At 44.3% G+C, this 16,555-nt stretch overlaps 1 protein-coding gene across 2 annotated transcripts in view; it reads left to right on the forward strand.

Moving 5' to 3' along the window:
- LOC127566965 (cysteine/serine-rich nuclear protein 2-like) overlaps positions 1 to 16,555 on the forward strand; it is a 46,169-nt gene that overhangs the window by 12,579 nt on the left and 17,035 nt on the right. For both annotated transcript variants that reach the window (XM_052009528.1, XM_052009529.1), the window contains exon 2: positions 13,327 to 13,494. In XM_052009528.1, coding sequence (XP_051865488.1) covers positions 13,335 to 13,494 — 160 coding nt within the window. In that variant the 5' untranslated portion in view covers positions 13,327 to 13,334. The remainder of the gene's footprint in view (positions 1 to 13,326; positions 13,495 to 16,555) is intronic.

Consider the following 16,555-nt stretch of genomic DNA (forward strand, 5'->3'; position numbering starts at 1 on the left):
GAAACCTAGCTGTGGTTAAGTTGTCAGGGAAAAATGGATGGAAATCATGACTGGTACTGGCTTATCTGATCAATTGATGAAAATAATCTGTTAATCACTGGTCAGTTTGTATCCCTGCAAAATGACAATGGCAGGGTTGAAAACTCTTTGCCTTCACCAATTTGCTGTATACACCAGGTAATTGAATTACCTGCAACTGTCTTGTGAGGAGCAGAATGATTGTAGGCGGGAGAAGGAGAAGGGAATACAAGAACATGCACTGAAATCTTTCAATCCAGGATACTTCATTGTGGTCAGCAGGAAGTTTATCATTGAAAAGTGTCGATGTACTTGTGAACAGCAAGCTCTATACACTGTCTTTTTAAAATTTGCTTTCTGTTCCTAACCCTAATTGCCCCTTGAGAAGATGTGAGCTGCATTTGGTTTTGAGTGACTTGCTGGGCCATTTCAGAGTGCATTTAAGAGTCAACCATATTGGTGGTTCTGGAGTTGCATATAGTCCAGACTGGGCAAGTATGGCAAATTTCCTTCCTGAAGAACACAAGTGAGCCAGATGGATTTTTTACAACAGCTTGGTAGTTTCAAGATCTTTGCTGCTGAGACTTTATTTTCCCCCCCAAGCAATACCAAATTATTTAATTATCTAAATTTAAATTCTGCAGCTGCCACGCTGTGATTTTAAGTGTGAAAGTGAGGGCCAGTTGTTAAAGGAGACCTAACCATTTTACAGCGTTTTACAGAGTGTGGTAAAGGAGGAGAGAGGGACGGAGAAGTTTAGGGTGGGATTTCTAGAGCTTGGGACCCAGACAGCTGAAGGCACAGCCACCAGTAGAGAAGCAATTAAAACAAAGATGATCAAGGGGTTGGAATTGGAAGAGTGCAGAGATTTGGGATGGATGTTGGGCTGGTGGAGATTAAAGATGGTTGGGAGCAAGGCCATGGTGAGATCTGAAAATGAACATGAGAATTTTAAAATCAAGATGGTGTTTAACCTGGAGCCAATGTGGGTCAGCAAGCAGAGTGGTGATGGGTGAACAGGACCTGGTGGATGTAGACTGGCTGTCCCAAGACAGCAAACTAGCTGCATTGAACAAAATGCTCCAAAAATAATTGCCATAATTTGGTGAAATAAATAGTGCTATATGTGTTTTATAATGGTTCTGGGATGATTTTTAGTTGGAGGGAATATTTTTGTAATATGCTCTTTGTTTTTCCTTCCTTCATCCTGCAACAAAATGACCTAAAATCAGTTGCAGTCGATATTAAGTTCTACCTTTGAAAGGACTTTTGGTGTCCATTATTGTACTAAAGGGTTCACTTGGCTATGAATGGTTGGATTTCCAGTTGGTTGCCATGACAGTGACAGGGCAAGTGGTCAGATCAACAGTGCCATTGAGAATCTTTGAACACCGTGAGGATAATCTGCCTCCTTGGAGAGGATTGACTGAGTTATTTCTTTGGGAAGGGCGGAGGCCTCTGGGGTGCACGTGTGTGAAGATCACTGACCAGTCCAAGCTGTCCACATTGGATGACAATCAGAAACCGAGGCAGATTCTGAGAGAATTGCTGTACATTCCCCTTCCCCACAGTTTATGTCACATTCTGAAAGCAAATGAGTCTCTCAAAAGGGCATTGGTGTAATTTATAAATGTTCCAAATTGTCAGGGAGTGTCTGAAAATTTAAACACCAACCAAATCGATTAACGCAATTGTTGTTGGACCTCCAAAGGTCTGTAAATTGTACACAGTGACCTGACCTGGAGTGCGGCAAGAATGGAAGGCATGTGACGTGTTTTTAAATGGTTTGTGGCAAAGTGTTTCCATGGTAATGTTCATTTGTTTGCTGAGCGTATTTGGAAGAGCTTGCAACAAGGCAGGCCATGGTTTTTTCTGTTCTAGTTATGAAATCCTATCGAGCAAGCAACTGGTTTATTGTATACATTTGGCCCCTTGATTCTTTGCACGTGCAGGATAATTATGACTTAAACCTGTGGCTGAGTTGACTTATTTTCCTTGATGACTCTTGACTGTATTTTTCTGAATTGTTCCCTTGGTGTTGATTGATCTCCTTAAGAAATGAGAATTGTGTGGCATTTAATCAGGACTTGATGCATTGTCTTGATGTGTGGTGACTTGCATGAAAAGCTTAAATATGCCATGAAGGAGACAAGAAATCAGGTGATCTGTTTTTGAAGGTGTAGTGAGAGGGAGGAAAGTTAGCTTGGGGCACAAGGGAACCTCTGAGCTCTTTGTTGAAGAGCACCACAGGGTCATTAATGTCCACTTGAACAGGTGAATGGGTATCCTAGTTTAGTGTCTGATCTGCTGTACCTGGTTGATGGCTAGGAGCGGTTCTGTTTCGCGGGACAAGCATTCCATTCATAAAGAGATCTCTCTCAATATTTTTTGGTTATAACGACATTGGAGGTGGCCATTCAGCCCATTGGGTCCTTGCAAACTCCAAAGGGTACTATCTCATGAGTTGCATTCCTACTCTCCTTATTTCCCTGTATCCTGAAACTTGACTCTCTCTCAGCCCATCAAATCCCCTTTGATTCTTTTTGCTATTAGCCGACACTAAGGGGTAATTTACAGGGCCAATTAACCTACAAGCATGTCTTTGGGATGTGGGAGGAAACCAGAGCACCTGGGGGAAGCCCACGTGGTCACATGGAGAGCATGCAAACTTCACACAGACAGCACTGAAGGTTGGGATTGCACCTGGGTAAAGCGAGAGGAAGTTGCACTGAAGGCAAATCTAAGCCAATTGCAAATGTCATTGAAGGAAAAAACATTGAAGGATTGTGCACATTGGAATTGGTATTTTGATAAAGTTGTGTGTAATTGGATGTCAGTGGTCTGGGAGCTCTTGCACTTTACTGTTGTTTGCTTTTGGCAATGGCAGCCTTGTTTTAAAAAGTTTTCTTCAATGCCTCACTCTCTTTTTAATCCAGTATCTCATCATTCAGGTTGTAGATAATTTTCTAATAGAAACTGGAATAGGCCATTTGACCCTTTGAGCCTGCTCCACCATTAATGAAGATCATGGCTGATCTTCTACCTCAGTGCCATTTTCCTGGACTCTCCACATATCCCTCGATTTCCTGAATTTTCAGAAATTTGTCCATATCTGTTTTGAATGAACTCTGAGCCTCCACAGCTCTCCGGGGTGTAGAATTCCAAAGGTTCACCAGCCTCTGAATGAAGAAATTTCTCCTCAATTCAGTCTAAATGGCTACTCCTTATGACCTTTGGTCCTAGACTCCTCAGCCAGGAGAAACATCCTGCTTGCATTCAGACTGTTGAGCCCTGTAAGAATCTTAAGTTTCACTGAGATCTCCTCTCTTTCTAAACATGAGAGAATACAGTCCCAGCCTACTCAATCTCTCCTCCTTTGCAAATCTGGAAACACTTTAGTGAATTGTTTCTGCACTGAAGTCCTTAAAGGGTTGTGTGCATGTTCTGATTGTTCTTGCCAAAGGCTTCATTCCACACTTAAGTGAAACCCAAGTGGGATTTGAGTAAACCAGCATGAAATGTAATTTTATTTCAGTTGTGGATTTCACTTATTTGCGTTCTACCTTATCTCTGTTTTCAGTGTGTAAAATAAAAATAGAAGTCAATTGGGGATGGCGAGAGCATTGGAAGATGTTTTGCATTCAGAGTTGAATTGTGAATGGGTACAATTTTATATTAAGGAGACTGACATCCTCCACGACATAGCAGCAAGCTTAATTGGTAACCCATTCACCACCCTAAATATTCATTCTCTTCACCAGCGCACAGTGGCTGCAGTGTGTACCATCTACAAAATGCACTGCAGTTACTTGCCTAGACTACTCCAACAGCATCTCCCAAACTTGTGACTTCTTCCACCAAGAAGGACAAGGACTCCACCACCTGCAAGTTCCCTTCCAAGTCTGACTTAGAAATATACATCCAGTCTTTCATTGTTGCTGAGTTGAAATCCTGGAACTCCCTCTGCAAAGCCATTGTAAGAGTACCTTCACAGAAGGACTGCAGTGGTCAAGAAGGCACTCTCCACCATCAGCTCAAGGGCAATAAGGGATGGGCAATAATTGCTGGCCTTGCCAGTGGCATCCAGATCTCATGGATTAGAAACTGTGTGGTCACTTCATAATGGGGTTGTTTTAAGTTTGGATCTCCTGGTTCAATAACTCCTCGTGTATGACCTGTACATCAGCTGAAGACTATGCTTGGTCTTTTGTGCAGAATCTAAGCTGTTCTTTCTGCTCTTTTCAATTGACTATCACTTACACGTCTTCAAGAAACTGATGTTGTATCCTCAGAGAAGTGACAAGAAAAGGGTGTGAATTTTGTATAATGTCAACATGGTTGATTGTGGGGAATTATCAAGGTGCAATAGAAGAATATTTGGGCTACCCTTCATCAGTGCCCCAATACAGTGTTGCACTTCTTTACTAAAGGCAGTGAGCAAAACCTTTTTACTGAAAGTTGCTCAGCTATCAAAATAGTTATGAATATGTAGTTTGCATACACTAACTGTTGGATCGAGACCAGCAATCACCACAGCTCATCAGCATTTACCACAGAAAAACAATATTTATGCAAAGACATGCTGGAACATGTGTGCGCACACAGATGCACAAGCAGGCACCTAATCACCAGCATCGCCCAGAAAGGCATATCCACAGTCCGACCATGCTCCACAGCCCTGCATGCATCAAAAAGGCAATGTCAGGGAAAAAAAGTAAAAAAAAAACAGAATACTAGAGACACTCAGAAGATCAGGCCACATCTGTGGAAAGAGAAACAGTTAACATTTCACGTTTCCACTTCTGATGAAGGCCCTTTGACCCTGTCAAGACTATTTCTCTTTCTATAGATACTGCTTCACCTTCTGAGTGTCTCCACCTTTTTGTGCTTTTATTTTGGATTGGCAGCATTCTGTGTTTTTTTTGATTAACAATCAAGAAACATATCTCTGGTTAGCTGTTGTACAATTGGGTCAAAAGGGACCATTTAATTACTGTGCTCAGTTAAGGAATTACAATTGGTTCTTTAATCCCCTTCAGGAAAAATGCTTCTCAGCCTATCCCTGACATGACTATAGTCCTGCACCAAAGTTATGTCTTCTTGGGCAGTCATCCATGGTTGAGGATGACTTGCTTCCATTCCAGTGCTGAGGAGTGGAAGATACCTGTGTTGAATTCTTTTAACGTGGGGTGGGTGTTGTACACCAGCCGCCACGGACTCGACGGAGCAAGGTCTTGTTCCAGTGGCTGTCTCTTTGCTGCCCTCTGACAAGCCACGTTTGTGTCAAAAGAAAAAAATAAATGGAACTGGAATGCTTCAAGGTGACCCAGCACCATCAGCACGTCAGCAGGGTTGGTTTGGAGAATGGGAAAATCCATCCTTCAGTGCAGACAGGTGGATTTTCACTGCATAAGATGCTCTTGGTGGAATTTTGCTTGATCATTGGCTACAACTATAGCGAGCAACCTCAAGCTACTCGAACTGGACTGGATACCCCTTGGTCGGTCAATCCATGTGTGCTCTTCTGTCACACTGGGAGTGGGACTTGGGATATACAGTGGAACGTAGCAAGTGAGTGACGGGCTCTTTGGTCAAATCTTTATCAACTTACTACTCTCAAGGGATTGATAATGGCTGGAAACATGGCAGCCATTTTAAACATCCCATAAGCAGCAATGTGACAAAGACCAGATATTCTGTTCAAATGATATTGACTGAGGGCTAAGTATTGGTGCAAGGACATTAGGAAGAACTCCCCTGCTCTTTTATATCCACTTAAGAGAAGAAATGGGGACACAGTTACACAATTTATCTGAGAGCTGGAGAGACGAGACTGCAGATGCTGGAATCTGGAGCAAAGAAAACAAAGTGCTGAAGGAACTCAGCAGGTCAGGCAGCATCTGTGGAGGGAAATGGACAGTCAACATTTAGGGTCGAGACCCTTCATCTGGACTGATGAATCTTGGGACCAAATGAAGGGTCTCAACCCGAAATGTCGACTGTCCATTTCCCTCCACAGATGCTGCCTGACCCGCTGAATTCCTCCAGCAGTTTGTTTCTTCTCTAAAAGCTGGCATGGTGGGATGCTCCCTTGGTACTTGCCCTCCTGTGGCAGGGTACTCCCTTGAAGCTACACTAGAGTTGGCCTATATTTTTTGTGTTCCTTTCTCCAGAGTGAGACTTAAACCCACAGCCTTCTGATTTGGAGATGAGAATGCTGCCCACTGAACCACATCCAATATTCCAGAGTAGCTCAATAGTCTAGCCCTCTGGATTACTTGACCGGTCATTTGACTCTTCTGCAAATGAACCCCTGATCTCGGCATTCTAGTTTGTGTAGTGTGCACACATTGAATGTTAACTTTTTTGTAAGTTAGTAAAACGATAAGAAGCAAGAGTGTGTGAGTGTTTTCCTTCCATGCTGAGTGAACCAAAGGAGATGCTTTTTTGGGAAGTAGCGACATCTTGTGTGGGTGAATCCAAGATATTTTTCTCTTAAAATTAGCACAGCGGGTCACTATGGCTGTACCCATTTCTAGTCAGTAATTTCAATTAGATTGTGCTATTATAAATGAGCACTTGTGTATTATTGAAAGGCTCTTCCTTGTTTGTCTCTGCCCCTCTGTACGAGAGCTTGAAAAATTACTGATTCTCTGAATGAATGCATAAAAACACAGCCCACTTTGCTTTTTGATCAGAGACCTCAGCTGAATATCCATCTATGTCCAGACTTGGCTGTTGAAATAGAACTGGTGATTCCAAATCTCTGCGCTTTTCCATCTTTTCAAGTGCGCAAGCTGCAGTTGAAATTCAGTGCTTTCCATGTGGTTTGTACATTTCTGCACAAGAGCCCTCAGCTCCTGCATCCTAGGAAAAAATGGCATTGGATGTTTTTGGGAATGGTGTTATGAGCTAACTGTGCAAATGGGTGGCAAAAAGTTCTGCAGAGGAGGCCATTTCTTTTTCTTTACATTCATATTTTTATGCAGAATTGGGTGTGGCCTCTCAGCTTGGGAACTCGGCAATGCCATTATATGTTGCCCATTCCTAATTGAACGGTGTCTTGCTAGGCCAAGGCCCTTTCAGAGAGCATTTAAGAATCAGCCACATGGGGTGGGTAGGACTGGAGTTGTAAATAGGTCAGATTGGATAAAGGCACTGAATTAATGATGGGACTTTACAACAATTAAGTCATTTTGTTGGTTTTGTAAATTTATTCACAAAAATATAAAGTGCACAGGTGCCGTGGGGGAGTTGGAATTCAGGTGTCTGGATTGTTAAACCAACCCTCCATAGTCCAGTTAACTGCTGTGTCACCACTGTATCCTGGTTAGGAGGGAAAAGACCCATTAGGGTGAAAATGGGTCCAAGAGATGGCATCTGATCACAGGGTTGCATCCTGGATTGGTGCCACTTCCAGAATGACAAGTCGGTGATGTTGATCGAGCTCTGGGATACTTCTGCTGGCAGTGGGTGATGCCATCTTGAGCGGTCTTTCAATGTATAACGTGGTTTGAAGTTTGGGGAGGGTGGTGTGGCTTTGACCTACCATTTGTGCAACAGGTAGCTGCTGCCTGTTTGGCTGGTGCAAGTGCCACCTAGCGTGGGCCAAGCCTTGGGCTGGAGGTCAGATCATGGGCCCTCTCTAGGGACAAGGAATTGCTTCTAATTTATAGGTCCACAAACCCTTCCACTGGAGATTGATCCCATAATCTGTGGGGGAGGGGTGGTGGTGGTTTGTGGATTGCTTGCCTAGACAGCACTGGAGATGGGCTGGGTAGGTTCTGGAAGCTCTCGTCAGCCTGGGTTGGAGGGCTGACTAGTGACAGGCTATTTTTTTTGATAAAGCTTAACATGCAATGAACCAATGACTGACAGGTCAAGATGTGCAAGGACACAGAATGACTGGATTTGTGCCTGTTTAAACTCTTCAGTTGCTTAGCAGCTTTAATTTGGCACCAGAGAGGCACTTGCTCTAGCGGTTTGCCCATGTTCCTCAGTAGTGTGGCTGAACTGCCGATTGGAAGTGTGGCGGTTTGTAGAGCACTTGGTTTTATCCAACAATAGTGGAGTGGTTGTGCTGGTTAACTGCACAAACTGGACCTGTACGTTCAAGTGAATTGAATAAGATCCCAGGATGAGTTTTGGTTTTGCAGCTTGACACAAGGACACCCCATAAAAATCTGTTTCATGAATAAAATCTCCTTGAAGGTTTAGAGTGGATTTGCAGAAGGTCCTTTTTCCAGTCGGTTGGAATTGTAGATTGGCAGGTAGACTGCATCATAGAATTGCAAAGGCACAGGAGAAGGCCATTCAGCTCATTGATCCTGAACTGTTACCCATTCCCCTTCCCTCACTCCTTCCCTGGACAATTATTTTCCATCAAGTGCCTATCTGTTCCCTCTTGAGTGCCCTGATTGGCTGTGCTTCCACCACCCCTATCGGCAGCGTATTCCAGACCATCATCGCTCTGAAAGCCCAGCCTCATTGCCTTTTGTCTTTTGCCTTGTCTTTGTCCTTCTGTTGTTAGCTGTTGCTTAAATTAGCTGGCATGCCAGGAACGCAACACTCCTTCACAATGCTCATCGATTTTCAGCCTCAGACCTGTGAATGCATTCATTAAAGCTGCATTCAGCAGTGACTGCTCTGAAGTGGCCTTCAAGCACAGAGCATATCACGACTGCCTGGTGTGGAGAAGCATGTGATCTGGTTGCTAGGTGCACTCATTCCCAACATCACAAAGTGAATAACATCTGCTTGGAGCAGATGTGCAGGGCTGCCTTGAGTAAGGAGAGGAGGCAGATTGGCATTTGGCTGATAGGCAAACATTTACTGGTGAAGAATACAGGAAGCACAGAGGAACAGGTTGGTATATTTGTTTGTGTAATGCTGTTGTTTTTAAGTGTTATGCAATTCCTACTCTTATCACCTCCCAGCCTCCCCACTCCCAGAGTGAAACACAGCAGCGACCATTTCTGGGTCATCTTGCGTTACTCTGGGGAAAATTTTGGACCAGACGCTTCCTGGTTCCACAAGTCACCCTTGGATCCCCCAGTCTATTTTCTGCCTCAGAGCCACACATAATGATGTTGTTTCCCCACACAGTTGGAGCAATGTGGGGCATCTTGGATGACGTTGTCCTGGGGACGTCTGTTGTTGGGCTTGCCGGGGCAAATCAGCCTTGCTGTCAAACCGCCATCCTGGGAGGCCTTCAAGATAATGAAAATACTTAGCTACATTCTGGGAGGATGTTCTTCCCCCACCCCCACCAGCACTGGAAATACCATTCTCGAGAGCCCCTGATCCCCAGACCAAATCCTTCCTAAATAAAAACCAAACGGCACATTATGGGCAGTTAAGGTGAACAATGCCTGCTCTGTTGAACCTGAAACTTTGGTTGTTGGCACCTTGCATTCTAATGGATGCACTAAAATTTCCCAGCTAGGGTCTTCCAAGAAATTTTATGTTGTCCCTTGGTGCTCCAGTGGGGGTGGGGGAAGAACATCCTCCCAGAATGTAGCTAAGTATTTTCATTATCTTGAAGGCCTCCCAGGATGGCGGTTTGACAGCAAGGCTGATTTGCCCCGGCAAGCCCAACAACAGACATCCCCAGGACAACGTCATCCAAGATGCCCCACATTTCTCCAACTGTGCGGGGAAACAACATCATTATGTGTGGCTCCGAGGCAGAACAACTAAACAAATGACTGAGTCTGCAGCTATTACACCTGCAAATAGAGGAAATAAATTCAATTTGAGCTGTAATGGCCTGAGGTCAGGGACCAGTCCCTGGGTAGTAGTCTGCTTGAAGTTTAATATTGGGGAGGGAAATTGCAGCCATGTTAAGGTTCAGTCAGAATCAAGGGGTGGAATGTTCTGACTGGGAAATATCAGTGAACAGGAATGTAGGTTGCTTTTCCAGTGATGGAATTGGCCCCAGTCCTGGTGACTTCATTGGTGTAGACCAAGCTGAACTTTGCTCCAGGCAAAGGAACAATCTTATTCTCTCCCAAACTTCAGTAGTGTTGCGTTGTCCCAGTTCACTGGGATCCCCGCTGTAGGTGATTGCCTTATAGTTTGCTCCCATTTTACTTATCGAGGAAGTAAAACTTGGCTGCCTGGAGTTGAAGTAAAAGGTAACATATTAAAGCAATTGTATACTCTTGTTCAGCGCAGCAAATTCCTCCAGAGAGAGATGTGGCTGAGGGTCATAAAAGCTCCGTTCTGTTTTTTTTGTCTTTCAATGCCTCCAGGCTTTGCCAATCAAAACTGGGGCCCAGCTGCCTTGGCATATTCTTAAATTGGCAGTAGACAAACTTAATCCATGCCTCAATTGGGCTGCAGTGCAACGTCCGAGCGATGTTCCCTGCTCTGAGTTGTGGGTGGCAGGCCAGAACTGTAAAATGGCTACCAAGATCCTTGGGGTTAGAGTTGTACCTGGGAGGATAGGTCCTGGTGATGAGTGGTTTGGGGAGCTGCTGCTTCCTATCCAGGAATTCCTGCTGGAAGAAGCCAGTGTTTGTAATTGGCCGAAGGCCATGGTGTTGCCTCCTTTAAACCAGCTTGTCTACACTTTCTGTCACAGTTCTGGTAGCTATCTTCTGCACAACATAATTGCACAAATAGTACTGAGATAGGGGACTGGTTCATCAATATTGTTGGGTGTTTGGCTGAGTGAGGAATAACTTCTGGGCATGCATGAATTCAGGGAAAACAGCAGCCAATTTATGCACAGCAAGTTCCAACAAGAAGCAATGGCCAGCTCATTGGTGCCAAGCAAGGGATAATTACCGGCTTCTGAGACACTTGGGGAGAGGTATGTTCTCATTGAAATAGTCCCTTGGGGCATAGAACAGTACAGCACAGGAACAGGCTCTTCGGCCCACAATGTTATGCCGAACTAACTAAACAAGCAATCAAATGCCCAACTAAACTAATCCCTTCTGCCTACACAATGTCCATATCCTTACATTTCCTGCACATTCATGTGCCTATCTAGGAGCCACTTGAATGCCCTTATCGTATTTGTCTTCTTCACCACCCCAAGCAGTGCATTCCAGGCACCCACCGCACTCTGACCCCCTCTCATCTTAAATGCATGCCCTCTGGTATGAGATGTTTCAACCCTGGGAAAAAGATACCGGCTGTCTACTCTGTTTATGCCTCACATAATTTTATAAACCTCTATTAGATCTCCCTTCAGCCTCTGCCACTCCAGAGACAACAACCCAAGTTTGTCCAACCTCTCCTAGCTCATGCCCTCTAATCCAGGCAGCATCCTGGGACACTTTATGCCCAGCTAAGTGTGCAGCACTCCCTCATTCTAAACACAAATATACCCTGGATTATGTGGTTGAGGGTTCTGAACCCATGACCTTCTACCTGGGAGGGGTGGAGAGGGGCAGGGGGAAGAGAGCACACCTTCTAACAGATTCACTAGAACCAGTGAGGGTTACTTTGCTGTGGTTGGAAGGCTGAAGCAGAGAGAAAATGTCTGACTTCGCCCTAAGGTGAAGTACTAAGGGCTCATTTACAGTCAGTGTTCCAAGCAGGCATGACAATGGGAAGGGGGGGGGGGGGGGTGGGCTGGTAAAAGACTCATCTGGTGAATTTTCTCTTTAAAATGCTACCCAATTTGTTTTGGCAGGAGCAAAGGATTAGCAAGTGATTTGTAAATTCTCAGATTTCACATTGAGCAGCCTTCTGCGGGAAGTCATTGAGTGGGGTTGTGGATGCACGAGTTCATTGGAGTCGATTAGTGCTCCAGAGTATGTTATAGAGTTCTACAGTATATAAACAGGCCCTTGAGCCCACTGTGTCTATGCTGACCATCATGCCTACCTCTACTAATCCCACTCGTCTGCATTAATTCCATATCCCTCCATGCCCTGCTCATTCAAGTACCTGTCCAGATGCCTCTTAAATGGTGTTATTGTTCCTGCCTCCACCACCCCCTCTGGCAGCTCATTCCAGACACCAACTACTGTGTGAAAAATTTACCTCTCAGCTCTCCTTTAAACTTTCTCACATTAAACCAGTGCCCTCTAGTTTTAGACTCCTTAGCATGGGAAACAGACACTGGCCATCTACCCTATCTATATCTCATAATTTTGTGCAAATGGATGGAAGGCATTGGAGTTTCAATGAAATGGAGTGATTCTTTTGTGTCATTTATTACAAAAGTGACAAGCTGTTGCTGAGGAAGCACTGGCCTGTGGGAAGGGTGGCACCAAGAGTTCAAACAAGACTGTAAATCCCATTGGCCCCAGGTGGATGTAAAAGAACCTCCTAGCACCAATTTGAGGAAGAGCTAGGGAGTTCTCCCTGGTATCTGGGGCCCAAAATTTATTCATCGACCATCAATCATAAAAAATTGGTAAATTGGTTTATTATTGTCACATATACTGAGGTATAGTGGAAAAACTTGTCTTGCATACCATTCATACAGATCAATTCATTATACAGTGAATAGAAGTAAAACAATAACAATGCAGAATAAAGTGTAACAGCTGCAGAGATTGTCTGTCTTCACTGCACTATAAGGTGCAAGGGCCACGATGAGGTAGATTGTGAGGTCAAGAGTCTGTCTTATTGTACTAGGGGACCATTAGTCTTATATGTATAGTCTTATAACAGTGGGATAGAAGTTGTCCTTAAGCCTGGTGGTATGTGCTTTCAGCCTTTTTTATCTTCTGGCTGATGGGAGGGGGGAGAAGAGAGACTGACTGGGGTGGGTGGGGTCTTTGATTATGTTGGCTGCTTTATTGAGGCAGTGGGCAGTACAGCCTGAGTCCGTGGAGGGGAGGCTGGTTTCTGTGATGTGTTGAGCTGTGTCCACAACTCTCTGCAGCTTCTTGAGGTCACAGGCAGAGCAGTTGCCGTACCAAGCCATGATGCATCCAGATAGGATGCTTTCTATGGTGCATCGATACAAATCGGTGGGTGTCAAAGGGGACATGCCGAATTTCCTTAGCCTTCTGAGGAAGTAGATGTGCTGGTGAGCTTTCTAGGCCGTGGTGTCTCCGTGGTTGGACTAGGACAGGCTATTGGTAATTGGTGAACAGTTTATCTGTTCGCTTTCACATTTCAGTTTGTGGAGACTTGCTGTATGCAAATTGCCTGTCTAAATTAAAACTCTGGCTGCACTTTTGCGACATAAAGACACAGCTTTATTTTGTGTAATTCTGGTGATGAAGATGGTAATCCACATGCTAATGGCTTTTAGTTGCTTATACAGTGAGGGGAGGTGATAGATCCCCTTGTCGTGGTAATAGCTCTGTGCTGTGACATTCTCCTTTTCTTTAACAGGGTGAGAAATGGAGGTGGCAGTGAGTGGGAGCCTGAAGCGCAAATTTGAAGAGGTGGACGGTTCGTCCTTGTGTTCTTCACCCAAGGAATCGGATGATGATGTTTCCAGCAGCGACAGTGCAGACAGCTGTGACAGCCTCAACTCTCCCAGCTCTAGGGAGCTGAGCCGTAGGTGTCTAAAGCACTTGAAAGGGGCAAGGGGAAGCCCCTCACTTTGGCATTGCAGCCTTAGTGTGTATCGGCGGGGTGGGGGGGAAGGGGCAACTCCCTGGTTCTAAATACCCTCACCAGAGAAAGCATCCTATCAGCATCCACCCTGTTAGTCCCCCACAGAATTGTACATATTTCAATAAAATCACCTCTCATTCTTCTATATAACAGTGAGTATAGGCCCAACCTGTGTAACCTTTCTTCATTTGTGAACTTTATCCCCAGCATCAATCCAGTGAACCTTCTCTGCACTGCCTCTAAGCAAGCGCATCCTTCATTAAATATGGAAACAAAAACAGTGTGGAGCGCTCCAGGTACAATGTCACCAGCATCCTGTAAAGTTGCATCAACCATGCCCCACTCTTTCCCTCCACCCCCCTCACTTTAATATTCCATATTTCTTGCAATAACAAATATTTCCACTAGCCTTCCCAATTAATTACTGTACCTGCATGCTAACTTGTGTTTCATAGACAAGGGACCCCAGATCTCTTTCTACTGCAATATTTTGTCATCTTACTCCCTTTAGATAATGTTTTTCATTCTTCCTTCCATAGTGGATAGATCACATTTTCCCACATTGTATTCCATCTACCAACTTCCTGCCTACTCACTGAACCTATCTATATCCATTTGCATGCTCTGTCTTTTTGTTAACTCACCTATCTTTGTCAGCAAATTTAGCTACTTTAACAAAGTCATTAATATAGACGGTAAATTGTCAAGGTCCCAGCACAAATCCCTGTGGCACTCCACTGACTGTCAATCTGAAAATGACCCATTTATCCTGATTGTCTTTTCTGTTATTTAGCCGCTCCCCTATTCATGCAGATGTATTACCCCAAACCCAAGTGCTCTTGAAGTACTTCTTGACGGTGCCAGCCCACATTAATGAATATGTATTGTCATGTTCAAATGATTGAAAGCTAAGGCCAGAGTCAGCACTTGCAGTATTGGGTTGGGTTCAAAGGCCATGCAGCTCTCAGAGCAGTGCCTAGTTTGTTGGACAGAACACTTTGAAGCTCTGCTCACTGCAACCTGGCCAAGGAATGGCATCCTTCATTCGGGTCATTCACTAATATGGGAAGAAAAGAAGGTTAGTGAAAACAAATGTAGATCCCCTACTGTCAGAAATTATAACTGGGAACAAAGAACTGGAAGAACAATTAAACACATTTTTGGTTCTGTCTTCACAGAGGAGAATACAAACATCCTCCCAGATATGTTAGAGAGCCAAGGGTCTAGAGAGGGAGGAACCGAGGGAAATCACAATCAGTAAAGAAATAGTGCAAGAGAAATGAATGGGGCTAAAGGCTGACTAATCCCCAGGGCCTGATGATTTACATCCTAGAATACTAGAAGAGGCGGCCCTGGAAAGAGTGGATGCATTGGCATTCATTGAACCCCGAAACTGTTCCTACAGGTTGGGAGGGTGGCAAATGTAACACCACTATATAATAAAAAAAAAGGAAGGGGAAAAACAGGGAATTGCAGACCACTAAGCTTAATATCAGTAGTGGGGAAAATGCTGCAATCTTATAAAAGAGACAATAACAGAACACGTGGATGGTATTGGGCAAAGTCAGCATGAGTTGATGAAAGGGAAATCATTCTTAACGTATCTACTAGAGATTTTTTTGAGGATGTTTTGAATACAATAGGTAAGGGAAGACCAGTGGATATGATGGATTTGGCCTTAAAGAAGGCTTTTGATAAGGTTCCACAGTGTATTGCAAAATTAAAGCAGGTGTGGTTGTGGGTAATATACTGGCATGGATTGAGAATTGGTTGACAAGACAGGGAATGTCGGGTAGGAATGATTGAGTCTTTTTACAGATGACAGGCAGTGGTTAATGGTTTTGCTACAGGGATTGGTGCATGGGTCCCAGGTATTCACAATATATCAATGATTTGGATGAGGGAACTAAGTGTAACAAAGCTTAAGTTGGCAGATGACACAACTGGAGGGGGTGGAGTGCAAGCCATAAGGACGATGCAAAGAAGCTCCAATGTGATTTAGACAAGTTGGCTGAGTGGGCAAATGCATGGTAGATGCAGCTTTACGTGGACAAATGTGAGGTTATCTATTCTGCTCTTAAAAGCAGAAAGACATTATTATCTGAATGGTGATAGATTGAGAAAAGGGAAGGTGCACTGAGACCTGGGATTCCTTGTACAGTGGTGGCTGAAATCAAATGTTTAGCTGTAACAAACAGTGAGGAAGGCAAATAGTATGTTGGCCTTGATTGCTCCTGGACTCTCATCATCTTGCAAGGATGCCTTGATGCAGCAGTACAGGGCCTTAGTGAGACCACATCTAGAGTTGTGTGTGCATTTTTTTTGTCTCCTTAGCTGAGGAAGGGTGTTCTTGATATTGGAGGGTGTTCAGCGAAGGTTCACCAGACTGATTTCTGGGATGGCGGGACTGACGTGAGAGAGATTGGGTTAGTTCGGCATATATTAACTGGAGTTTAGAAAAATGAGAGAGGATATCAGAAGAGCAAAGCCTTCAAGCAGGATGATCCAGACTAGATACGGAGAAGATGTTCTCAATGCCAAGGTCACAATTTCAAGATATGAATTATGCCATTTAAAACTGAGATTAGAAGAAGTTTCTCCACCCAGAGGCTGGTGAACCTGTGGAATTCTCTACCACAGAAGGCAGTGGAGCAAGTCAGTAAATATGTTCAAGAAGCAAGTAGATTTATTTCTTGATACTAAAGGGATCAAGGGGTATGGGGAGAAGATGGGAACAGGTCCTGAACTGGACGATCAGCCATGATCTAGTCAAATAGTGGAGTAGAGCTCTGCTTCTATTTCTTACGTTTTTAATGTTGGTATTCCTGCAGTGTCTTAAATGGACTCTGGACCCCTGGATGCTACAACAGGGCATCCTACTGCTGTTGGATATCCTACTGCAATGGGCATCTGGTGAGGATGGTATTGAGTTACCTCCCCCTGCTTGCTTGCACTCATAACCCATCTGGTTTCTTGGCTGAGTAACTGTGAGGCACCAAAG

Source organism: Pristis pectinata, chromosome X, assembly GCF_009764475.1.
Source record: "Pristis pectinata isolate sPriPec2 chromosome X, sPriPec2.1.pri, whole genome shotgun sequence".
Classification (NCBI taxonomy): domain Eukaryota; kingdom Metazoa; phylum Chordata; class Chondrichthyes; order Rhinopristiformes; family Pristidae; genus Pristis; species Pristis pectinata.